The 25,979-nt window shown below is 44.2% G+C and overlaps 1 protein-coding gene across 1 annotated transcript; it reads right to left on the minus strand.

Moving 5' to 3' along the window:
* On the minus strand, positions 1-25,385 carry LOC308312932 (venom factor-like). Its single transcript, XM_080759736.1, has 25 exons — positions 25,366-25,385; positions 24,587-24,701; positions 23,921-24,071; positions 19,641-19,780; positions 17,236-17,445; positions 16,732-16,798; positions 16,282-16,365; positions 15,923-16,126; positions 15,298-15,373; positions 13,873-14,032; positions 13,059-13,175; positions 12,037-12,175; positions 9,758-9,921; positions 8,238-8,393; positions 7,468-7,527; positions 7,169-7,259; positions 6,424-6,475; positions 5,892-5,979; positions 5,662-5,751; positions 4,554-4,659; positions 3,305-3,394; positions 2,729-2,806; positions 2,532-2,612; positions 1,433-1,577; positions 1-933 (listed from the first exon to the last, which is right to left on the minus strand). Exons 3-25 carry the CDS (start codon positions 24,054-24,056, stop codon positions 789-791), a joined length of 2,679 nt encoding a protein of 892 aa, XP_080615862.1. The 5' UTR covers positions 24,057-24,071; positions 24,587-24,701; positions 25,366-25,385; the 3' UTR covers positions 1-788.
* Between the last annotated feature and the right edge of the window lie 594 nt (positions 25,386-25,979).

Genomic DNA, 25,979 nt, shown 5'->3' on the forward strand with positions numbered 1-25,979 from the left:
CCCACAGTGTACTGTGTGTGTACTGCAGGCTTGTCTCTAGACGACATATGCATTCTTATAAACCTCCCCAATAAGAACAAAACTACTTCACAAGACCAATGTTGGTGTGACTAAATGGATTTGCTGGAGGGGGGGGAAAAGCATAGATTAGCAACTACAATGAAACTTTGAGCAGTTGCCTTTTTTTAGTCTCAAGCCAAAGAAAGGGCCAAATGCAAGAATTAATTGATTGCATATCATTGTACAAATGTTACACAAATGGAACTGCATGAATAAAGTTGTATTACATACTTTATTGTCATTCTTATCGGTTGACCGTACCCTGAGATTTCATTTTTCGACCGCAGTCAAGGTCATGGATTTCACAATGTCCCACATCGCCATCCCCTGAGATGTATCCCATGATGAAACTTGAATGATTTGAAGATTCAGAGTGCTTTGGTTTCATTGGAACACTAGCCGTCATTGTGACTAAATGCGATAGTAGTTATTTCCAATTAATATTAAACTACAAACCCTGATCATTTGAACAAAGGCTCATCTTTTATGACACCACACAGGTGCACTCCTTTAGTCATTAGGGCAAAAAATAACAGCTTAATATTTCAGTGTGTGATAAAAAAACAAAAACGTACGCTTTTCAAGACACCATATGGAAGACTAAAATCCAGAAAGAAACTGAATTATAGGCCCACATAGACAGAGACTGGTGTTTAGAAAGAGAGCTATAGGACAACATGATCCACATACACAGTGACTGACATGTCTGGCGAGTGCAGACATGTCGTCTATGTCCCGCAGCCTGTGGTCGACAGCGCCTCCGCAGCCTCTTGCAGGGCGGTGCATTTGGCCTGGAGGCCGTGGTCGCCGGAGCACTCCGCGGTTAAAGGCCAGCGTTCAACCCAGGTGTTCTTCCCCAGCATGTAATTCAACCTGACAAGAGTGAAAGCGCGAGTAAGTGTTAAGTGTGTGTGTGTGTGTGTGTGTGCGCGCGCAACATGCGTGAGTTCGTTCATGTGTGCGTGTGTAAATGGTAAATGAACGGTGCGTTTCACATGGCACCTTTATCCAAGGCGCTTTACATAGATTGGGTGAATGTTCACCCATTCACACACACACATTCATATATACACCAATGGCGGAGGAAACCATGGAAGGCCGCCGCCCCTACCTTCTCATCGGGAGCAATAAGGAGCGTCTTGCTCAAGGACATTTCGCTCTCGGGGGGGGGGGAGCCCAGGATCGAACTGGGAGCCTAATTCCGTTTGCCAAGTGACCCCTGAGCCACTGCCGCCGTGTGTGTGTGTGTGTGTGTGTGCGCGCGCGCGTGTGTGTAATAATTTATTTTGACATTTGTCACTGAGAAATAAACAATTTCTGTCAAGCAACGTTTCCTCCTCCAAAGTAAACCAGGGTTCAACATCCTTCTCACCTGCTGCTGGTGTCTATGTTCCACAAGTCCTCCTTGGGGCCTATGATGAGATACCGGGAGCCCTCCTGTAGACTCAGGCCTTCCCTGCAGGCTCCGTTAGACATGAAGACTCTTCTGTGGCCCGCCTCCACCCCGGCCTCCTCACCTGGAAGGGAGAGGTTAGGGAGAGAGTATAAGTCTCACGTGGCCAGACTGTTGACTCTTTTGCCATTTACAGCCTGGAGAACGCAAGCTCTTTCCATGAGTAAAGCGAGAAAGCGGATGTGACGCACATCCCCTTCACTTGGTGCAGCAGCAAAACAAGTCCTACTCAAAGCAAAACAGCGTTGAAGCTAAGGTGGCTAGATTGTTTTCTGCATTATTTCTTATTTCACTAGTTTTGTCGGTGTTGATTCGATGATAGTTCTCTGTGCTAAACTATATCCGCGCACAGATAACATGAATCTCCCGCTCGTAATAATAACTGAATTGCATTTTTATCGCGCTTTTCTATGCACTACGTGTCTACTCAAGGCAGCTTTTACAACGGTTCATTCATTCATACATTGGGAGGTGAAGCGGCGGACAGTCGACGCCAGCGTCCTCACTTCCCCACATTCACACACCGATGGTGGCGAGCTCACACACCGACCGACTCATTGGAGGCAATGTGGGGTTCAGTGTCTTTGCCCAAGGACACGTCGACATGTGGACAGGAGGAGGAGCCGGGATTCGAACCGCCGACCCACGGATCGTTGGACGACCTGCTCTACCTCCTGAGCCACAGTCGCCCTTCCAAGAGTTACTTGGCTCTTGCAGAACTGGTTCCAGAATCCTAAATACGTAGCATTCTGGCGATTGTGCGATAGTTGTCTGGCTAGATGCGAGACTATAGCATAGGGAATAGAGAGAGCAGATAGGAAGCAGACAGACTGTGGAATGAGATGAAAATAAAGCACAGGGGTCTTCAACCGGTTGCTTAATGAGGACATGATATGCGGGGAAGACCCGAGGGATTATTCCAAAAATCTTTAGTAACTGCAATCTCGGTCTTACGTTAGGTAAACCTGACAGAGGGTGTGTGTGTGTGTGTGTGTGTGTGTGTGTGTGGCAGACTTACCCAACTTGATCAACCAAGTGATCTCCATTTCATATTTGTCGTAGTAACTCTGGTTGACGCTCAGCACTTTGACCTGATAGACTATAGAAGATTACCAGATATTAAAGACAGTACTCGTCAAGAAACTCTATGGCGGCGTGTGTGTGTGTGTGTGTGTCAGTGTGTGTGTGTGTGTGTGTGTGTGCGTGCCAACGTACCATGGTGTAAGGTCTTGCAGGCGAATGCTTGTATGGTTTCAGAAGTGAAGGTTTTGCTGTTGAGGACACAGCAGTCACCTATAGAAGCACAAGAACAAAATGCTCAGACAAACATCAGCAACATGCACACATGCAAAATCAAATGTTTATTGACAACTAAAGTTGTCCAATACATCGTTGATTCTCCAAATGGGGTCCTTGAGAAGATGGAGGTCTGTAACTCTGAGTGTGTACAAAATACAAAATGGAATCAAATGGACCCAGCTTACAGGTTCCATTTGTACACGCTCAGAGTTAAAGTAACACTGAGCCACTTTTACAATATAAATTAGATCGGGGTTCCAATTTGTTTCTTAATCAAACCACTGCGATAAATGAGACCGAATCAAAGCCTTAACCCATTTTGAACGGGAACCCCTTTTGGTGGTACATTATGTTGTAATTTAGCTATTGAAAAATAGCAGATCTACAAGCTCATATAGCGCGGCACTCGACTTGTATGTCTGCTATTTTTGAAAAAAATCGTTAAAATGTGCCTCAAATCTTTCCAAAAATTGTTATTAATTTGAGCCAAACCCTGTGTGCAGCGGCAGACGTTGTCCCTGCAGATCTGAGAGAGGTCGTCCCGGTCCTCCCTGGGGTTGTACACGCGACTGCAGCGGTGGTCTGAGGAGGACAGCAGGACAGTAGGGGGCAACGTTGAGATCCGAGACCAGAGTCTCTACAAATATCTTCTAATTCGTGTTGGTGCTCAAACCGTTTTCATGTTAAGGACTCTCAGAATTATCTGTATAGCCTATTTGGTCAGACCTGTTTTTTTTTTTTGACCCAGGTCACACAAAAAAAAAGGTTACATTTTTATCTGGATAATGTCAAACAATTAGTAATAAGTGTAAATGTAACTATAATACAGTTTGAATTTGAATGTACAAAGTCTATTTTACAAGCTCCTGGATTCGTTATTTGTTCGTTGTTGTTTATGCCGTTTGCTTTGATTGAATAATTGATTCAAAACTATGATTTGATTTGGGTGTGTGAAATAAAGTGTCAGTGTTGATTATCGTGTATTAATCAAATTATAGTTAACAAATATAACTACACTAAAAAGGATAAAGATGAAGGGAAAATAAGACCTTTTTATAGCACAATAATGTTTCAATAAGTTTACACATACAAACAAATAATCACAATAATCAACACAAACACTTTATTGTAGAACACACCCAAATCAAGTCATAACATTACGGAGTGCATGTTCAATCAATTATACCGTCAAAGCAAACGGCATAAACATAATATTAGTAATATAATAATATTAGTTTGCCTCTTCTACAAAAATACAATATAGTTCTCGTGTATCATAATACCGTACTACTTGTATTATTTCCCACCACGGAGTATGTAACCTCGCATCAAACTATCCAGCATAGCTACTGTACATCTAATACTACTACATCTACTGTATATCCAACCTCGGAGGACACTAGGACAGTCGGGACGGTCTGGTTGTTCCCCCAGAATAGGGATGTTAACCCATTCTGGGCGGGCACCCATTTTGGTGATTTTTGAAAAATAGCAGATCTACAAGCTCATAGCGCGCCACCGAGTGGCGCGCTACGAGCTTGTAGGTCTGCTATTTTTGAAAAATCGAAGAACGACTGACATTTTTTTAATCTGATCTCAGGTCAGAATGGGTTCATCAGACCAGTGTGTGTCCAGTGGAAACCTCGTATGAATCTGATCTCAGGTCAGAATAGGGATGTTAAGGTTCCAGACAAGTTGGTTGATAAACAATATTATCTGCGTATTTTTGAATGGAACTCACCCGGATTATAGTACTCATAGGCGGTGACCGAGGAGGGCTGGAGGAGGCCGACCTTGAAGTTCTGCTGCAGCCTGAAGGTCAGGATCTCTGGCTCCCTGTGAGACACCTGAGAGAGTACAGTACAGTGTACAGTACTGTAGGTCAGGGGGTTCTCCACCCTTTTTTTGGGGGGCCGGGGGACCCCCCGGGAAATGCTTTGGCAATGTCTCGGGACCCCCGCCCTGCCCCGCCCCCTCCCGACCCCCCAATATAAATGTAGTGCTACAATAACCTTAATAATAGAGACAATACACCATGAATAAACACTGAAACCAGGGAAGGTGTATGCGTGTACTATATGTAAACTCTTCATTTCCACTTTCCAGCCATTCAGTTGCAAACAAATAAGAATAATTTGGCGACCCCCCCCCCGAGGGGTCGCGACCCACGAGTTGAAATGAGAACCCCTGCTGTAGGTGACACTAATTTTGTTCCTACAGGGAAACTCTTTATGCTATCCATTTTCTGTTGCTATGGTTGCTGTTTGATGTTATCTATGCTGCTGCATTGTCAGAATAGACAAAAATAAGTTGGACTCTTATGTACCTGTATACACAAGATGAGACAATAAAGTACAACCTTGAACCTTGCACAAGTAGGACACCTGAGAGTAGGTTATGGAACAAGTAGCATGCAGAGTACGTGGAGAAATTGTTACTGAGACGATCTCCATTTTGGAAATATACTCGAGACCATGGGGAGGGTCGGGGCAAACTACATTTACACTACATTTTGCCCTCTGGGATCAACAAGGTAACCTAATAAGTGTGCATTTAATTAACATATGCACACCCAAATGTTGATGTAAGCCCTGTTTGATTATAGAGTCATAATGTTCCATATTGGGATGTGCAGGCTGCATATGTCAATATGATGCATGTATAAAATAAAAACAATATGGACTTTTATTTCCGAGTGCACCCCTCCATGGTTGTTGAACAGTACAGCAAAATACAGCCCTATATGTGTCATCATTTTGTGTGGCGGAAATAGCCGATCTACAAGCTCATTGTGAAGTGTTGCAATGTGAAGTGCTGTGAGCTTGTAGATCTGCCATTTCCTTTATTACCTTGAAGAGGTGAATGATGAGGGAGCCTCTGTCACTCAGGTTGTCCACAACCTGGAAGTTACTGATGTAGCGATCCACTGAGTTGGTCAGCTGAGAGAGAGCACACACGCACACACACACACACACACACACACACACACACACACACACATAATGTGTACACCATAAGCCACCTAGTGTCTACCATTACAGACATAAGAGGCAGTAGTAGTGTGTTCTTTTTCTTTTACCATCTCCAGGTCAGAGTTCTCCGGAGTGAATCCAGTAGGGAGACTGACATCCAGGACCACCATTCTGACATCTCTTGGCGCCAACGCTCTGTGGCGGAGGAACACATACACCGTCAAAAGGACCTTCAGCAGCAGGTGTTAAAAACGAAAACTTTTCATTGTGAGGAGAACAGGTGAAAATATATGACAAAACAGCAGAGAGTAGAGAGCTTGGACTGGTCCAGAGCGAGCTCTAAATGTACAGAATGCACTGGGAAATGTTTATGTCCGATTTTCACAACAGAATATAGGATTCATGTTAAATTTGGGTAAAGTTCCCCTTTAAAGCGGACTGCAAGTTTCCCTGAGCAAGATGCTAAACTTGAAACTATTCCAATTCAACTTTTCTAATTGCCAACAGTAGAAAACAGTAGATGTGGCGTTAACTGTGTGACTGTACAGAAACATATGCATTAATGTATGTTTCTTGCTTTCTATAAGATGGCGTAACCGTAACGTGTACAAAAACAAAACACACAGAATAACTATTCACCTCACACGGATGGTGATCTCGTACGATTTCACCACATCTGCAGGACGTCTCTCTATAAAGATGGGATAAAAACAGCGAAACAAATTGCTTCATCGTCCAAGGTAAGGAAACTTAATTCTTCTGGCAACTTAGAGTGCACATTCCCGTGTACATTGTATAATGTTCAGTGTTAAAAAAGCTGCAATAAATAACCTTTTCGTCCTATCCGAGATGCAAACGCCGGCATTTGCTAAAAAGCTAATACAGATGAATTATACATTTCTCAAAGCAGAGCAGTGTAGGCCAACTACAACCACCCGCCGTTGTGTTAGTTATATAACATTGAATTAACATACTCTACCATACAAATTGGTCAAAATAAAGTTGTATTCTCTAACATAAGTTGAGGATTGCAGCTTTTGGTGTTTTAAACATTATGGTATAAGTTAGCTATTGAAAAATAGCAGATCTACAAGCTCGTAGCGCGCCACAAAATGTGGCACAAATCTTTGAATATATTCTTTCAGAGCGAACGTTTTTAACTCAAATCTTTGCTTCTGGAGGGTCCCTGGAACAACATATTTTCCGATGGGGGTCGGCGGCCATTTACATATAATTTTATTAATCTTTGGGGGTCCTTGACATGAAAATGTTTGAGAACCACTGACACATAGAGAAACATGGGGTTTTTCAGATAACTGTCTGGATTTAGAAGACATTAATTGTAGAATCGCTTCCAGGTCAAAATGGGTTAAAGGTTTCTTACGACTGGATTCTTCAATGGCAACACTCAGTTCAAAGTTTGCACAGGTGCTATTCTCGTCCACGTCGTGCACCTGGTTGTAGTAGGTCACCACCTGTTACCAATTACCGGCATGTTGTCAGGGAAGATAACCAATCAGTATAATCATCATGAACAAGATGTATAGATGCACAGAATCACTGAAGTGATTCTGCAGTTCCATAGATGGAGTTGGAATTGTCTTTTTCTAGTGACTATATAATAAAATGTATATAATCACAATCTATGCCAAACCTGGAATAATAATTAAAAAAAGCTCATACCTCAAGTATTCCCTGTCCAATTCCTCGAGCCTCTATCTCAAGGTTTTCGCCAAGAGGCACCTATAAGTAAGAACAAGGACAAGAGGAGAACATAGATTTAAAAGGTATATTCAGTGACTTCACTTAATTCAAACATCACTTCTTTTTTGGTTTTGTTGTGATAATCCTCCCTACTATAGAAGTGTGCCGACCATATAACGAGTTCCACCCTGTCCTCAGTTAACCCCTGGGGTTAATTGAGGACTAGGACTAGGTGGCAAAGCCTTCATCCAATCAGGATAGAGAGGGGCCTTTCCCACCAATCATAATCGAGCGGGGGCGGGCCTTGGTGTGTGTGCTGTTGGCCTGTCGTGTGTCACCCCACTGTAGTGCGTGCATGTGCACATCTTGTTACCGAGGCGGACCAGTGGGTCAAAATCACTGAATGCTCCTTTAAAGCACTGTTGTTCTTCCAATAGAAAACTCAGATGAAGGAAATGTTGTTCAGACATGTCAATCAACCACTGTCAGAATCCTTGCCCCTGTTCATCCATCGTAAGTCGCTCCAAATACAAGCACCCATTTTGACCTGAGATCAGATTCTAAAAATGTCTTCTACATCCGGACAGTTTTCTGAAAAAGCCATGTTTCTATGTCAGTCGTTCTTGGATTTTTCAAAAATAGCAGACCTACAAGCTCGTATGAGCTTGTAGGTCCGCTATTTTCCAATAGCTAAAGCATAACTTTCTTTGGAACACAATATTCTTTTATGTGGAACACCATGCAGTTACCTTGGAGGAACGCGCCACGTACAACGTGTGTGCATCAAAGGCATAGGTCACCTCCCTGCGTCCGGGGACCCGGACGTCCACCAACAGGCTGGTCTCCTCCTGAGACGCCTTGTTGGCCGAGTACTCTGAGAGGGCCTGGAGAACCACCATGGTGGACTGAGGGGACGGGGGACAGGGGGACAGGGAGGCAAGAGAGACAAAAATAGATAGGCATGTCACATACTGCAGGGGGTTCTCAACGTTTTTGCTCCTATCACTCCCCAGGCCATCTTTGAACAAGCAGCGTTGAGACAAGCTCGGAATAATATTGTATCTGACCCCTTTGCATGTGTTGTACCGTCCCGAGAGTACGAGCTATAATGCCATCCGGTAGGAGGTACAGTATAGAACTCCACGGTGTGTGTGTATAATAGATTTAAACACTCCTTTGTTCCCCTGTCAATCAAAATGCTCAATGAGAGATTGCCGAATGCACTTTACTGACTCAAGAGATTCAGGGATTGCCAAAAGCACTTTTTTGACTATGTGTGCAATATCTTTTGTTTTGTGTATGTTGGGAGTTTCATGGTGTTTTTTCCTTTTCGTATGTGAACGTGTCTGTTATTTGTATGCAGCTGTGACTCTGTCTCCACGACAAATTTCTTCCAAGCTTTTTAAATCTTAAATCTTAAAAACAAACAAAAAAAATGCAAAATCTATATAAAAAATATTTAAAAAAAAATGTATTTAAAAAATACTAAAACGGTCTGTAACAAGCAAAAAAAACCAGCAAGTTTTATTGAAACTGTTCTTTTGAAACTGTGTTGCCTTATTGTAAACTTGCTTGCTGTGGTGGTGGTTATTCATGTTCATATTTATTGTTATATTGTCATGTCACTTATTGGTGTTAGTGAATCACCTGCCCATGCAGTCGTCATCAGTCACGTGATGTGACGACTGGGTTTAAAAGGGAGTTGTCACATATACTGCCGATTATCACCTGATGAAGGCCGTTCACGGCCGAAACGTTGTGTCATATTTATGGTGTTTTGAATAAAAAGCAAACACCTTGGAGCAAACCTGTGTGCGGACTCTCCTCTCTTCACTGTACTTACCTTAGTCCAGCACCAGACAGGAACTGGATGTGCGCTAGCCACCTACCTTTTTAGACAAATAAAGACAACCTTGAACCTTGAAATGCTTTGGCAATGTCTCGGGAATTTCTATTTTCCAGCCATTCAGTTGAAAAAATATATATATTTTTTGAAAATAATTTGGGGACCCACAAGCTCGTATAGCTATGAGCTTGTAGATCTGCTATTTTTAAATAGCTAAAGCATAACATAATGCTAACACCAAAAGGGGGTTCCCGCCACAAAATGGGTTTGACTGCGATTGTCTGCGCAAGGTGCTCTACAAAATAAACTTGACTTACTCACTACACGTAACTTACTCACTAAAAGTCTCAAGTCGGAAATTCGACCTTGCGTTCTCTTGTTCTCTCCATTCTAGTGTGCGGTGGTGCCGGGTGACGTATATACCTGCGTGGGACCGAAGCTTCCTCCCAGGCCACGGTTCTCGTTGAGCCAGTTGAAGGCCGCGGCTGCCTCTTCCATGTGGCCGCTCTTGACCAGAGCCAGCAGGGCATACCCCGTGGCCTCCAGCGTGAACCAGCGGCTCTCACTGTCGGGCCAGTGGCTGTGGTCTGGAGCACAGAGAGAGGGAGGGGAGACATGAGGAGCAAGGCGGTAAGATGTGGGTGTCTGTCCGTACCAGGGGGGGGGGGGCAGTCAAACAGATATTTCGTGAAGCCACTAAGGAAATCGGGACTTCCTGAAAGTGCCAATGAGGTTCTCCAAGCTACGTATAGCACAGCTATCAAATAACTGCAGAGCGTCTCAAACATGCCAGCCCTAATAAGGTTGAGGTTCTGCTTTCCATTATGTTTCACTGGTCTCATGACACATGGTTCACTGCCACACTCTATGTTGTCCGTTACTCTGGACTGGCAACGGTTGTCAAGGACAAGGCAGGAAAAGTGGGGATCTTGGATAATTACAGACCTATTGCTCCAGCCAGCGTATTTTCCAAGGTCCTCGAAAAGATTGTATTAGATAGATTAAGTTTTATTTTATTTTTAATACCACTGACAATCAGTTTGGGCTTAAGGCTATAAACATGGTACTGACTGACTGACCTAGGCATCTATGCTCTAAATAAAAATAAGTGGTTGATAAATATAGAAGCCAGAATTCCTCTGTTATAGTTGGTTTTGGCCGTTCTTACAGCATCCTGGCATGCTAACCAGCATGCAGGTTTAGATGGGGAAGTGCATGGGGTTTCGGCTCCTTTTGCTGTAGGTAACGGGGTCTGGTAAGGGGGATTACTCTCGCCAGCCCCCCCTTTTATCTTTTCAGCTAAATACAGTAACTACAGTAACTCCCCGTTGAACCATCTAATGTACGCTGATGACTTTTGCAAAACTTTCTCCCGGTAGTGCTGGCTTTCAACAGCTGCTAATTAGTATATGCTCTGAATTAGGGGTATAGCGTTTGATATCAAACGGCAAAAAGAGCGTACTAATGATCTGCAGGACGAGAGGGGATAAAGACCTCTCCTTTCTTTATAATTCCATCTATCTGAACGGCATCCATCTGCAGTAAAGCTAAGTATCTGATAACTGACCAACTGTCTGATGATAAGGATCTGTATAGGCAGTGCCATATAGGACTATATGCTCAAGCAAACATGCTGGGGAGGACATTTCACTCATGTACACTTGAGGTAAAAGTAAATCTCTTCAGAGCATGCTGCAACTTAAGTTCACGAAAGCGAGCATTGTATAAACTGCAGGTTGCTTATAATGGTTGCATTGCGTACTGTATATTGTTGAAAGAACCAAGGTGGAGGAGTGCAAGTGAGTTATTCTGTAGTGTGGGGGTATACACTTTTCATGCCTTACCGAGAAACTTGATGCACGAATTTGTGTCGGCTCGAATGAGTCTCTTAACTGTATAATGATGCAGCTGTGTTGTAACCCCAGCTTCGGTACTATAGAGCGCCGCAGTCCCGCCCCCTCTCAGAAAAACGAGTGGCCCAGGAAATGAAACCCCCAATGCATTCTCCCATCGGCACTTCTAATATAATTTATTTAAAGACGGTTACGCCGCGGACAAAGCCTATTCGGATCGTGACAAATCATGACAATGAACACAATGTTTTGGGCCGATCAAATCATTTATAAGACGAAAAACAAAACAAATAGTGTTGTCTCCTGACTTGCTTTTCTAATGATTTGATCGGCCCAAAACATTGTGTTCATTGTCATGATTTGTCACGATCCGAATTGGCTTTGTCCGCGGCGTAACCGTCTTTAAATAAATTATATTAGAAGTGCCGATGGGAGAATGCATTGGGGGTTTCATTTCCTGGGCCACTCGTTTTTCTGAGAGGGGGCGGGAATGCGGCGCTCTATTAGGTAATGGTAACCGTTTATTGTAAAACTCATGTTCTTATGGGTTAGGGGTGTTTCTTCTGTATGTAGTCTGTTTTTTGGAACAAATAAATGAAGATACTAAGATACATTCGACGTTTGTATAGCCGCTCCAAAAACTGCAATGGCTACATATTATGCTGTGTAGCTTTGCATCTTTGTATCTTTTGCATCTGCCCCGTGTGAACGCAGCACAACAGACAGATTTCCACATTCTTGCAGTATTGATACGTTCACTTATTAAGTAAAATATATGTATAGTACTTTTTCCAAAACTGTGTGACTGTGTGCGTGCTTGAGTGCGTGAGTGCGTGCGTGCGTGCATACCAGTAGACGCATATCTCAGGGGCACAACGTCTAGCTGTGTAAACATAGACAGGGCGTAGGATGCGATGGCCACACTGTAAGGTCTCGTCAGCGAGGGGAGTTTTCTCTGCAGGTACTCGACGGTCTTCAGGGTGGATTCCTATAGGTGGACCGTATAGAATCATCATCATATTAATAATTACAGAATAGCATATATTGGTATAGGTTTCTACAGACAAGACATGGTTGCTTTGTAGAGAGTCGTTTGTGACAAGCCATGATTCAAGCTTCGATAGCCCTCCTTCCACACGTATATGCATAATATACCGGTATACATATTTCGTCGCTTTAAACCACCTAACTCAACCTATTAACCTTTAAGTGCCGGAAGTGCATCAAAATAGAAGCTCCGGGGTGCCGGATTTGTCTGAGTGCTTTTACTCTGAAAGCCATGAACCGGAAACACTTTCTTAAAAAAGTTGACTTGACCTCACAATCCCCGATCATCTTAATATATTTATATACGCTCCAAAAAGAGTTCATATTTTGCGGGAGAGACGGATGAGGAGCAGAAATGAAGCGGCACCATATCGATCCATTCATCACCACGGAGAGCGCCCTGGATCAGGAGATACGAGTCATTCTTTCCGCCGCGCTAACATGGGAGTCAATGACAAGCTAATAGTTGCACAGAGCGTTAGCATACGGCAAGCGAAAAGCGAAATGCAAAAAATAAAAATAGGAATAATTCTGAATATTCATATCTCGCCCCGTGTCGTTTGGACGTCGCTAGGACGTCCACAGACGTCCAAGGCACCTCTCGGTTCCAATCCTTATGATGTTTCCAGACGATTTATGTACTAAATGTGTTAACTCCATTGGACCCTCAAACTGTCCACTATAGAGCAGCTACTCTACTCCTACTCCACCCCCTCATTGACAGTAAGTCATTGACAATATATAAAGTCACAACACGTGCATAAATGCATTCATACATGAATCTGTGCGTTTCACGTGGCCAACAGTGTGTCAGCCTTCAGTACCTCCACGTTTACAGCAGGGTCTCGGCTGCACCGGATGCCGGCCTCCTTGGCCTCTGCCAGCGCTATGAGGACGAAGGCCGTCAGAGTGGTCTCTGCCTCTGTGCCTCGAAGACCGCCCTGCGGGAAACACGCACACACCGGACAGACGGGTCTTCACAATGGGCTCCGTCATAGAGCATTAAAAGGATAGAAGCTCCGCCACCCTCCGCTATTCATGTCAGTGGAAGTTGCTCAGTGGCGTTTTGAAGCACTACTTCCTTCCGCCTTTTTGGGAGCATTTCCGGCATTTGGGCGCCAAACTTTGGTGCCCAAATGCGGACGTGCAACCGAGCAGCTCAATGTTAAAGCCCAGCTGCACGGGGGTTTCCTCGTCATGAATCCACGGGGTCCGCCGTCCGCAGTCCCTCCTCTTACCGCTAGGGCCCCGCGCTTCAACGTTGGAAAGCCTCACTGCGGCCCCTTGGGCTCTATGCATATACACGCCATTTTGGAAAGAGCTTGGGCCCCTTCCCCATACTTCCTTCACAGGTGTTACCGATGATACTAATGAAGGCTCTGTTCCGTTCTGGTCAAGCAGAGTCGGGGTGCTGCTATACTGTGCGTGTTGGCTCACTGGGAACACTCTGCTACGCCAGTGGGTCTCAAAGAGTCCTTGAGTGGGTTCCAAAATGGCCCGTATACGGGTGCGTTTGGGCAACGACTTGTGTACGGCATTTGGCTACAATTTGGGGATCTGACGTGTGTGTGTGTGTGTGTGTGTGTGTGTGTGTGGTGTGTGTGGTGTGTGTGTGTGTGCGCGCCAGGCGTCTCTCACGATCATGGTGGTGCTGTAGACTGGGTTGTCCTCCTTGAAACTCCCCCCAGGCTGCCGTTTGTGTTTGAGCAGGTAGAGCAGAGCGTCGCACACCTGCCGCTCGTCCACACCGATGACGGAATAAGCCATGGAGAACACCTTCACCACGTAGGCAGTGATCCTGAAGCCGTCGGGAAAGGAATTCATGCTTTCATTATTCCATCCATGATTCACTTACACAGTATTCATGTCATATACCGTCCATAATTGGTTATTTGCTCATTTATATATCAAGAGGGATACAACAGATTTAAAAAGTAGCTCTATCGATCTGGTATGTAAGAAAGACGAGTGAAAGAAGAGATACCGACAGGGATGCAACTGATTTTAAAAAAGTAGCACTAACAATCTGTTATGTAAGAAAGGTGTGTGTTTTGTGTATAGTACATGAAGTTGAAGTTTCCTTTTTAAAATAAACTACTGTACTGTACTGTATGTTAATAAGACCTATACTTCATTGTACGAGAAATAGCAGATACAGCCCATAGAGTACTGTAGACTCGCAACACATTGCAGAGTGAAGTGTTCGAAGCTTGCAGATCTGCTATTTTTGAAGAATGTGAACAAAATCAACACAATTCTTTAGAATTCTAAAACGTTTTGACATTTTTCAAAGGTTTTCGAGGAATAGGGACACCACAGGGTTATTGCATTCAATCATGTCTACTGCATTTCACCTAAAATAACCTCTAAGGGGCCATGAACCAGTCGGTGTCCACAGAAAGTGTTTTTTTTTTACCTCCCAGCACCTTTCTGCCATGCACTTCTATATGATGTGGAGGTACTAATTAGTAGAACTCCTCTTCCCTGCGCCGCACCTTGCGTTTCAGCGCTTTCGGTTTCCAGCTTCAACTTAGGGTGACCAGATGTCCCTCTTTGCGTGGGACAGTCCCTCATTACCAATACTCTTTAGCTGTCCCACAAATTGAGACCCTGTCCCACATTGTGACTGCCATTCACAAAATAATGCCCTGGCTAATAGTTGGCTTAATGTTGTAAAGCTCTCTCATTCTCTCTTTTCCTGTTTTTAAGCCCGTTAAAATAATGAGAAATATCCCCTATAGCCCAGGGGTTCTCGTCTCAACGTTTTTTGGCTGGGGACCCCCGGGAAATGCTTTGGCCATATGTCTCGCGACCCCCTGATGAGAGGATCGCCACTCATCAGTGTAACGTTCCTGTTGGAAGTGTTGGACACCCACAGGTGGCAAAAGATTTATGGGAGGCGCCATGAACTCTGTGCATCTGGACATGATATGCAAAGCGCACCAACTACTCAAAAACAAACGTATACAGTGGTACTAGAATCAGAGCTCCAACTCCACGGTCCTTGATGAGCATTAGCGGGATTACCTACAATGTAAATGTAATGTAATGTCGTGACATTACCATGTACTGGCGCCTTGCTTCTGGTACGGAGGGTAAGAGCCATCGCTTTTACGGTACGCCAGTTGCTTCTCATAGCCTGGGGATGAAGACAGCGTGGATATTAATTTGTCTGAACAAAAATAACCCAATTCTAGACCAGGCCGGGGTCTTCAATGTTTTTTTTTAGGCCAAGGAAGGACCCCTTGGCTGAGAGGCAGATGAAGCAAGGACTCGATCCCCATTATAGTGTAAAATTGTGTTGCATATTAAACCTTTTCATAGATCTCAGATGGCTTCATTGACTATCAGTGATATGTGAATTCATGTTTGTTTTTTTCTTTCAGACATTTAACCACTGAAACCCTCGATATTTAGTAATCTTGAACCGTTGGTTCTGTACTCGATCTGCTCTTTTTTTCCCCCTCTACACCCAAAAAAATAGACGACCTATACAAGCACACAATGTGTGTACTTGTAGATTGGCTATATCTTCGGCAAATGTTCCCCTCGGAAAACAGGGATCCTAGGGTTGCAGTGGTCCAAAAGAAAATCCATATCACACAAAGACGTGGCCTGTATAGTAACTGTAACTCCGATCCACCCATTGGTAGATCCGTCTTCCTCCATTCCATTCCATCCCCCTCACCTCTCCGGATGTATCGGAGGGCCTCGTCCCGGCGCTCCGGCCCGACGACGCCCCAGTCGTCGGTCCGGTCCAGATAGAGGGTGGCGATTAGGGGCAGGGTGATGGTGGCCAGGTTCTGCTCCACACAGCCCCCGGGCATCCGGATCAACCGGCCCAGAGAGTCCTCGCTGATGGAGTTGTCAATGCTGTCGGCCAGCACGTTGCCTGGGAGAGGAGAGGAGAGGAGAGGAGAGGAGAGGAGAGGAGAGGAGAGGAGAGGAGAGGAGAGGAGAGGAGAGGGGGAGCAATGAGTGATAAATAACATCTCAGAAGGATAAGAGGAGAGGAGAGGAGAGGAGAGGAGAGGAATGTTTACCAACCTCTGATACTCATGAACGTCTCGGGTTTAGAGTTGGGCACAACTGAATGCAGCCTCACCTTGTCAACACGAACCACTTGCTTACCTACAGTACATAAAAACACAGGGATGAAAGACACCGGTTTATGGAATTGTATCATTGTGGGAATGGAAATGTTCTGGTAAGTTGCCCTCGGGAAGTTATTTAAGCCAGAAAGGCTTGACGTCTTTGTATTCATCTAAATATCACATCTGTGTAGTGTACTAATAAGGAGTATTATATTATTTAGCATTTAGAGGGTTTTAGTCAATACACGGTCAAATACTAACTTTAACATGTATACGTTGTAAGGTTTGTAACTATGGGACCATTGGGTTACATTTGTAGAGTCTCATTGTTAAATGAACACTCTTTTAACAGCAAAGACATGCCTCTGACAAGAGAACAGCACGCCATGTACAATCTGCTTACCAAGCAACCCTAGAGCAGACGGGTTCAACACGAAGCTCCGAACTTCAGTCTTTTGAACTCCCTCCACCTGAGGCCAAAACAAATAAAAGTTTTTATGCACTGAATATAATAAGACTGTGTTAGTTTAAGACACCCTTCCTCCTCTCATGGTCGAAGTCCAAAGCCGTTTTGTTTTTGTTCCCCTCGGCAATAATGTAAATACTTTCGTTTCTTGGTTGTTGTTTTTTTTTGTCTTTGTCTTTTTCTGCCCACTCTTTTCTTCTTTTTCTCCTTCTAGAATGTACACTCTGAAGCGATGTTGCCCCTGTTAAGTGTTGACTTGAACAACATATTTTGAGATGGAGGGTCGGTGGCCAAATGCATCATTTTGAGGGTTCTTGACATGAAAAAGAGTTGCCGACACATGTAGCAACACACGTTTTTCAGAAAAACGGTTATAGGATTCAGAAGACATTCTTTTGTAGACTCGGCCTGCGGCTCTTAAAATGGCCGACAGTGACTCACCACCACGCGCAGGACTTTCCTCACGCGGTCTCCTCCCATCATGCCACTGACCAGCACCATCACGTCCACGGGAAGCTTCCCCACCGCGTGCGGCACGACGGTGTACGGCACCACCAACGAAGAGCGGGGCGCCACGTCCACCTCCTGCGCGTACTGCTCGCTGAAGGCGAGGCTGCACATGCCTTCCGTCTTCATCAGCACCACCCTCACCTGTTTACAATTTAGGCATTTAGCAGACGCTCTTGATCCAGAGCGACTTACATTTAAGCAAAAACAAAATCATGGCAATACATCACATACCGGTATATAAAAAAAGTAGTTATCATGAATCATGTATAAACCAAGAACGTAACAGTGGAGTATCTATATGTCAACTATACATTATGTAGTATACTATATTATACAATATACATGTGTATTATAAAGTGCTATGACTAGATGAAATGCAATTCTAGTGCCGTCTACGTAACGAGCTATAAGTCTGTCTAAAATACTATCCAAGTCTACATAAAGTGCATATCTAAGGGGCTAGGCTATAGGGCACGTGCTACGGGCCATGGTGGAGTCTGAAGAGGTGGGTTTTCAGACTACGGGCGGAAGATTGGGAGTGAGGCTGCAGTTCTGACTGTGATGGGAAGTGCAGTCCATAGTTTTGGAGCCAGAAGGGAGAAGAGTTTGGGACGTGTGGAGCGTTGTCCCGGCGTTTTTAGTGAAGGTACAGACAAACAAACAAACAGACAGACAAACAAACAAACACCAGCCGACACCATGCTCATGATTCGTGTCATGATGCACCTGCTGGTGACATTTACTGAAGTTATGTATAGTTTTTTGGATCTTTTATTAATTTTCAGTACTTTGACTTATACTCCAGTAACTCCACTACATTACAGTATACTTTGACTTAACCCATTTAGGCCCGAGCAAAGATTTGAGTTAAAAACGTTCGCTCTGAAAGAATATATATTCAAACATTTTCCACCACATTTTCATGATTTCTAAAAAAAAAAAAACAATTTCTTTTCAATAGCTAAATCATAACAATGTTTAAAACTCCCAAAATGGGTTTTAAACTCCACTACATCTCAGATATTGTATAGGTATTACTCCACTACAATAATTTGAAAACTTTAGTTACCAGTTACTTTGTACATTTTGATTATTATTACAAAACGTGGCTACATTAACCACTTCAGTCAGCCCTATATACATTTAGGCCATTTGAAAATAATGCTCAGTCATATATACTTCCCTCCCTGGTTCTCCACGCGAGGTCCCGGGGGAACCAGCTAAATTACTGATTATATAATGTTGTTATGACGTTATTATCATCATGTTGTTATTGTGTTTCGAACCCCGTTTCAGGGCGGACACTCGGACCACAAGGCCACTGTCTCGGGGTGGAGGAATCAAACCTATAATCTGGACATGGAGCCAGTTCATTCAGATTTGAGCACAATCCTATAGGGAAGCTGAAGGAGGACAGAGTGTGTGTGTGCTACAGTATAGGTTTTGAAGGAGGACAGAGTGTGTGTGCTACAGTATAGGTTTTGAAGGAGGACAGAGTGTGTGTGTGCTACAGTATAGGTTTTGAAGGAGGACAGAGTGTGTGTGCTACAGTATAGGTTTTGAAGGAGGACAGAGTGTGTGTGCTACAGTATAGGTTTTGAAGGAGGACAGAGTGTGTGTGCTACAGTATAGGTTTTGAAGGAGGACAGAGTGTGTGTGCTACAGTATAGGTTTTGAAGGAGGATAGAGTGTGTGTGCTACAGTATAGGTTTTGAAGGAGGATAGAGTGTGTGTGCTACAGTATAGGTTTTGAAGGAGGACAGAGTGTGTGTGCTACAGTATAGGTTTTGAAGGAGGACAGAGTGTGTGTGCTACAGTATAGGTTTTGAAGGAGGATAGAGTGTGTGTGCTACAGTATAGGTTTTGAAGGAGGACAGAGTGTGTGTGCTACAGTATAGGTTTTGAAGGAGGACAGAGTGTGTGTGCTACAGTATAGGTTTTGAAGGAGGACAGAGTGTGTGTGCTACAGTATAGGTTTTGAAGGAGGACAGAGTGTGTGTGCTACAGTATAGGTTTTGAAGGAGGACAGAGTGTGTGTGTGCTACAGTATAGGTTTTGAAGGAGGACAGAGTGTGTGTGCTACAGTATAGGTTTTGAAGGAGGATAGAGTGTGTGTGCTACAGTATAGGTTTTGAAGGAGGACAGAGTGTGTGTGCTACAGTATAGGTTTTGAAGGAGGACAGAGTGTGTGTGCTACAGTATAGGTTTTGAAGGAGGACAGAGTGTGTGTGCTACAGTATAGGTTTTGAAGGAGGACAGAGTGTGTGTGCTACAGTATAGGTTTTGAAGGAGGACAGAGTGTGTGTGCTACAGTATAGGTTTTGAAGTGGTCTCACGTGCAGGGCCCTGTCGACGTAGTTGTGGAGCACAGCCTTGATCTCGATTTGCTCATTCCTCGCCACTGAATACGGAAGCTTCAGGTCCACAAATAGAGGCTTAAAGGTTTTCACGTTGTAAGGCTCGGCCACGCAGAATCCTACAGAATGAGACATGGATCAGCATGCTGTGTGCTGATTGATTGATTGAGGAATTTATTAACAGATTGGAGAATTACAGTACATTTCAAGCACAACTCAATACAAAACTGTTAACTGTGGACGACACCATGAAGTATTACACTTGTTTACAATAGGGCCCACCATGTTCAATTCAGCATAACAATTAGAGACGAATATACTCTTCTATATAGTCAAAAACAGTCTAGCAGCGTCTATATACAGTCTAGCACGGTCTATATACAGTCTAGCGGCGTCTATATACAGTCTAGCGGCGTCTATATACAGTCTAGCGGCGTCTATATACAGTCTAGCGGCGTCTATATACAGTCTAGCGGCGTCTATATACAGTCTAGCGGCGTCTATATACAGTCTAGCGGCGTCTATATACAGTCTAGCGGCGTCTATATACAGTCTAGCGGCGTCTATATACAGTCTAGCGGCGTCTATATACAGTCTAGCGTCGTCTATATACAGTCTAGCGGCGTCTATATACAGTCTAGCGGCGTCTATATACAGTCTAGCGGCGTCTATATACAGTCTAGCGGCGTCTATATACAGTCTAGCAGCGTCTATATACAGTCTAGCGGCGTCTATATACAGTCTAGCACCGTCTATATACAGTCTAGCGGCGTCTATATACAGTCTAGCAGCGTCTATATACAGTCTAGCGGCGTCTATATACAGTCTAGCGGCGTCTATATACAGTCTAGCGCCGTCTATATACAGTCTAGCGGCGTCTATATACAGTCTAGCGGCGTCTATATACAGTCTAGCACCGTCTATATACAGTCTAGCACCGTCTATATACAGTCTAGCGGCGCTATATACAGTCTAGCGGCGTCTATATACAGTCTAGCGGCGTCTATATACAGTCTAGCGGCGTCTATATACAGTCTAGCGGCGTCTATATACAGTCTAGCGGCGTCTATATACAGTCTAGCGGCGTCTATATACAGTCTAGCACCGTCTATATACAGTCTAGCACCGTCTATATACAGTCTAGCGGCGTCTATATACAGTCTAGCGGCGTCTATATACAGTCTAGCGGCGTCTATATACAGTCTAGCGGCGTCTATATACAGTCTAGCGGCGTCTATATACAGTCTAGCGGCGTCTATATACAGTCTAGCACCGTCTATATACAGTCTAGCACCGTCTATATACAGTCTAGCGGGTCTATATACAGTCTAGCGGCGTCTATATACAGTCTAGCACCGTCTATATACAGTCTAGCAGCGTCTATATACAGTCTAGCAGCGTCTATATACAGTCTAGCAGCGTCTATATACAGTCTAGCAGCGTCTATATACAGTCTAGCACCGTCTATATACAGTCTAGCGGCGTCTATATACAGTCTAGCAACAGTCTAGCGGCGTCTATATACAGTCTAGCGGCGTCTATATACAGTCTAGCGGCGTCTATATACAGTCTAGCGGCGTCTATATACAGTCTAGCGGCGTCTATATACAGTCTAGCGGCGTCTATATACAGTCTAGCGGCGTCTATATACAGTCTAGCACCGTCTATATACAGTCTAGCACCGTCTATATACAGTCTAGCACCGTCTATATACAGTCTAGCGGCGTCTATATACAGTCTAGCGGCGTCTATATACAGTCTAGCGGCGTCTATATACAGTCTAGCGGCGTCTATATACAGTCTAGCACCGTCTATATACAGTCTAGCACCGTCTATATACAGTCTAGCGGCGTCTATATACAGTCTAGCGGCGTCTATATACAGTCTAGCGGCGTCTATATACAGTCTAGCGGCGTCTATATACAGTCTAGCGGCGTCTATATACAGTCTAGCGGCGTCTATATACAGTCTAGCGGCGTCTATATACAGTCTAGCGGCGTCTATATACAGTCTAGCACCGTCTATATACAGTCTAGCGGCGTCTATATACAGTCTAGCGGCGTCTATATACAGTCTAGCACCGTCTATATACAGTCTAGCGGCGTCTATATACAGTCTAGCACCGTCTATATACAGTCTAGCGGCGTCTATATACAGTCTAGCGGCGTCTATATACAGTCTAGCGGCGTCTATATACAGTCTAGCGGCGTCTATATACAGTCTAGCGGCGTCTATATACAGTCTAGCGGCGTCTATATACAGTCTAGCGGCGTCTATATACAGTCTAGCGGCGTCTATATACAGTCTAGCACCGTCTATATACAGTCTAGCACCGTCTATATACAGTCTAGCGGCGTCTATATACAGTCTAGCGGCGTCTATATACAGTCTAGCGGCGTCTATATACAGTCTAGCACCGTCTATATACAGTCTAGCGGCGTCTATATACAGTCTAGCGGCGTCTATATACAGTCTAGCACCGTCTATATACAGTCTAGCAGCGTCTATATACAGCTTTTGTCCTCACACGTCTCCTATTGGCCATTGACAATGAAAGGAGAAATGCACGTCATATGTAGACGAGCAAATGGGCTAACCAATCACATACATTCAGTTGTTTATGAGATGATGTACTGTATGATGATGATGATGTATAATAATTAAGAATACACACACACACAGGTGTGATTTTATTTTATTGTATTCATCAGTATCTGCAATAATGCAGCTGGTGTGTCCTGATTTTGACCACTTTCAACCTGGTGACCCTATTTTGGGTTATGTTATTTATTATATAGGCAAAAGAGATGATGTTCTCAAATAGAAACAAATTTTCAAATCGATTTTTTACAAAATATTGGTCAACTCAAAACATCTGTCAGGATGTAGAAGACATTTTTTGAATCTGGTACCCAGGGCGGTACCCAGGATATTGAAAAATAGCAGATCTACAAGCTCATAGCGCGCAAACCGAGTGACGCGCTACGCGCTTGCAGGTGCGGCGCAAATCTTTGTATATATATTCTTTCAAAGTGAATGTTTTTTAACTCAGGTCTAAATGGGTTAATGCTTTCGCGTGAAGCCATAGCATGATCAAGGAGGGAGTTCATTTACAAAAGAACATGACTATTTATTTTTATTCTTTTGATGGTAAACATGCTGGCGGCCAGTCTTTTTGACCCGAAGACAACGCATGCAAAGGTTTAAAGAGCAACTGTTTGTGGGGCTGATATGGTTCCCGTTTCGCATTTGAGTAAATGGTGCGCTGTGACTGGCCAGTCGCTGTGATTGACAGCATACACCTAAACCTAACCCTAACCTTAACCTCAGTAAAACTATACCTAACCCTAACCTCAGTAAAACTATGCCTAAACCTAACCCTAACCCTAACCTCAGTAAAACTATACCTAATCCTAACCCTAACCTTAACCTCAGTAAAACTATACCTAACCCTAACCTCAGTAAAACTATGCCTAAACCTAACCCTAACCCTAACCTCAGTAAAACTATACCTAATCCTAACCCTAACCTTAACCTCAGTAAAACTATACCTAAACCTAACCCTAACCTCAGTAAAACTATACCTAAGCCTAACCCTAACCCTAACCTCAGTAAAACTATACCTAAACATAACCCTAACCTCAGTAAAACTATACCTAAACCTAACCCTAACCCTAACCTCAGTAAAACTATACCTAACCCTAACCACAGTAAAACTATACCTAAACCTAAACCTAACCCTAACCTCAGTAAAACTATACCTAAGCCTAACCCTAACCCTAACCTCAGTAAAACTATACCTAAACATAACCCTAACCCTAACCTCAGTAAAACTATACCTAAACCTAACCCTAACCCTAACCTCAGTAAAACTATACCTAAACATAACCCTAACCCTAACCTCAGTAAAACTATACCTAACCCTAACCACAGTAAAACTATACCTAAACCTAAACCTAACCCTAACCTCAGTAAAACTATACCTAAGCCTAACCCTAACCCTAACCTCAGTAAAACTATACCTAAACATAACCCTAACCCTAACCTCAGTAAAACTATACCTAACCCTAACCGCAGTAAAACTATACCTAAGCCTAACCTCAGTAAAACTATACCTAAACCTAACCCTAACCTCAGTAAAACTATACCTAAACCTAACCTCAGTAAAGCATACCTAAACCTAACCTCGCAGTGGCTGGGGGGCGTTTCCAAGAACCCGAATGCGAAACGGATACCATATTAGCGTTTGTGGGACGTACGGTTGACGTAGTGTTGCTCCTCGTGGGACAGCAGGCTGGTCAGGTGGGCCCCGTCGACACGACACTCCCTCTCGGCCGCGTCCCAGCTCTTCCTGGTGGGGAAGTAGCGTAGCAGTGACCCTGGAACTTGTGCCATCCGTAGTCTCCGTGTCTGGTGAGAGGGAGAGAGGAGGACACGTGGATCATGAGTTTACCTTCTTCGATGTGTTATCCTGCATGGACTTAAGTTATTTAAACAAAGGAAAGGAAAGGAAAATGAGTGATAGTTTGGAACCAAATGGACCCTCACGGGTTAATGTACACATGAACACATGGATATGGGTCCATCTGCACTCTTAAGAGTTAAATTAACAGAACTATATGAAATAGTAGCCGAGATAAGACGAGCGTTTAGAAATACGAATCAAATAGCGGGGGCGAGATTTATGGACGCAACGCAACCTTTGCATCATCACTCCAAACAGACATGCCCACAGCGCACACATTGTTTATTTTAGCGTGTCAAGAGGGGCAGAAAAAAAGACTTGTGGGGGAAGTTGAGACATGTTCGCGCAAATTAAAAAGAGAAACAACGCAAACAAACAAAAAAGTGATTGAATATTCAAAGCAGATGATGGGTGGAAGAGAGAGAGAGAGAGAGAGAGAGATGCCAAAAAGCAAACTTACCCTCTTCACAGAACAGTCCGGTAGTAGCTGGGAAGACACACGCAAGAGAAGGATGCCAGACCGTCCACAAACGTGCCTCCATTACGGCATGGGTTCGACTGGCACTCATCAGTGTCTGTATTAAATATGTAGAATAAGACACAGGGCGGGGGCGGGGCAACAACTCACATAGACCTTGACTTGATTTAGTATTATAGCGTGCGTGCGTGCGTGTGCGTGTGCGTGTGCGTGTGTGTGCGTGCGTGCGTGCGTGCGTGCGTGCGTGCGTGCGTGCGTGCGGCCGTGCGCGTGTGTGTGTGCGCTCATCAAGCGTGGGCAGCGTGTGTACTATACAGGTTGACATTGCAACAATGCAAATAAAAGTGAGATTAGACTAAAGTTGCCTGCTACAATTTACAATTTAGGCATTTAGCAGATGCTCTTAATCCAGAGCGATTTACATTAAGCAAGAACAAAAAAGCATGGGAATACATCACATAAAAGCATTTATCATGAAACATGCATAAACTAATAACAGTGGAATATCTATATAATGAAACTATACATATATACTATACTATGCTATACATATGTACTATGACGTGCTATGACTACATACAATACAATTATAGTGCCGTCTACATAACATGCTATAAGTCTGTATCAAAAGCTAAGTCTAGGGGGTAGGGGTAGTGACTGTAACCATGTTTTTCAATGATATAATCTGTTCATATCTCTCCCTCTATCTCTCTCATGCCACATCTGTCAGACCCCACTTGCTGTACTGAAACGTCCCACACCTGTCGATTGAGGGTTGTCCACTCCATGCGGGGCAGGTGCTGGCTGGCCATGGACATCTGTGGGATCCTTGATGTAGTGGTGAAGCCTGGATGTTCTGCTGCCTTCCACTGATCCCTCCATCTCGCCATCACCCAGGAAGCCTTGGAGGTGTCAGCCAGAGGCGGAAAGTTCTTATAACGGCAGGGGGTTCAAGCAGCCACGCACCCCCCCCCCCAGCGGTGAAAAAAAACGAGTTTTGTTTTTTCGAACAAAAGCCACCTTATTAGCATTTGAATGCGGCATGCGCGGCGGCCCAACACCTATCTTGTAAGTTGTAACCCCTCGTAAAGGTATGTGACTGTGTGACAGTCAGTGGGTGCATAATTTACTGCAGTGCATAGATATATTTGGCCAAAATGCAGTGGGTTCAGTCGCGCCTTTGCCAAAATGCCAGGGGGTTCAATCGCGCCTCTGAACCCACGGAGTTTCCGCCACTGGTGTCAGCTGTGAAGCAGTTGCTGGGCCTGTGTGGCAAAGGAGCACAGGGACTTGTTGTTAACCCATTCTACAAGCTCATAGCGCGGTGCCGCACTACGAGCATGTAGATCTGCTATGTTCTTCTCGAAAATGTGGC

This window comes from Protomyctophum bolini (assembly GCF_963924005.1).
Source record: "Protomyctophum bolini genome assembly, chromosome: 3".
NCBI classification, from domain to species: domain Eukaryota; kingdom Metazoa; phylum Chordata; class Actinopteri; order Myctophiformes; family Myctophidae; genus Protomyctophum; species Protomyctophum bolini.

Coding starts and splice junctions, on each gene's coding strand:
- LOC308312932 (XM_080759736.1), bottom strand. CDS start 24,056: ATGGCACAAGTTCCAGGGTCACTGCTACGCTACTTCCCCACCAGGAAG. Junction 19,781..23,920: donor GGAGCAACACTACGTCAACC/GTACGTCCCACA, acceptor CTCATTCTGTAG/GATTCTGCGTGGCCGAGCCT. Junction 2,807..3,304: donor CGTCTGCCGCTGCACACAGG/GTTTGGCTCAAA, acceptor GTGCTTCTATAG/GTGACTGCTGTGTCCTCAAC.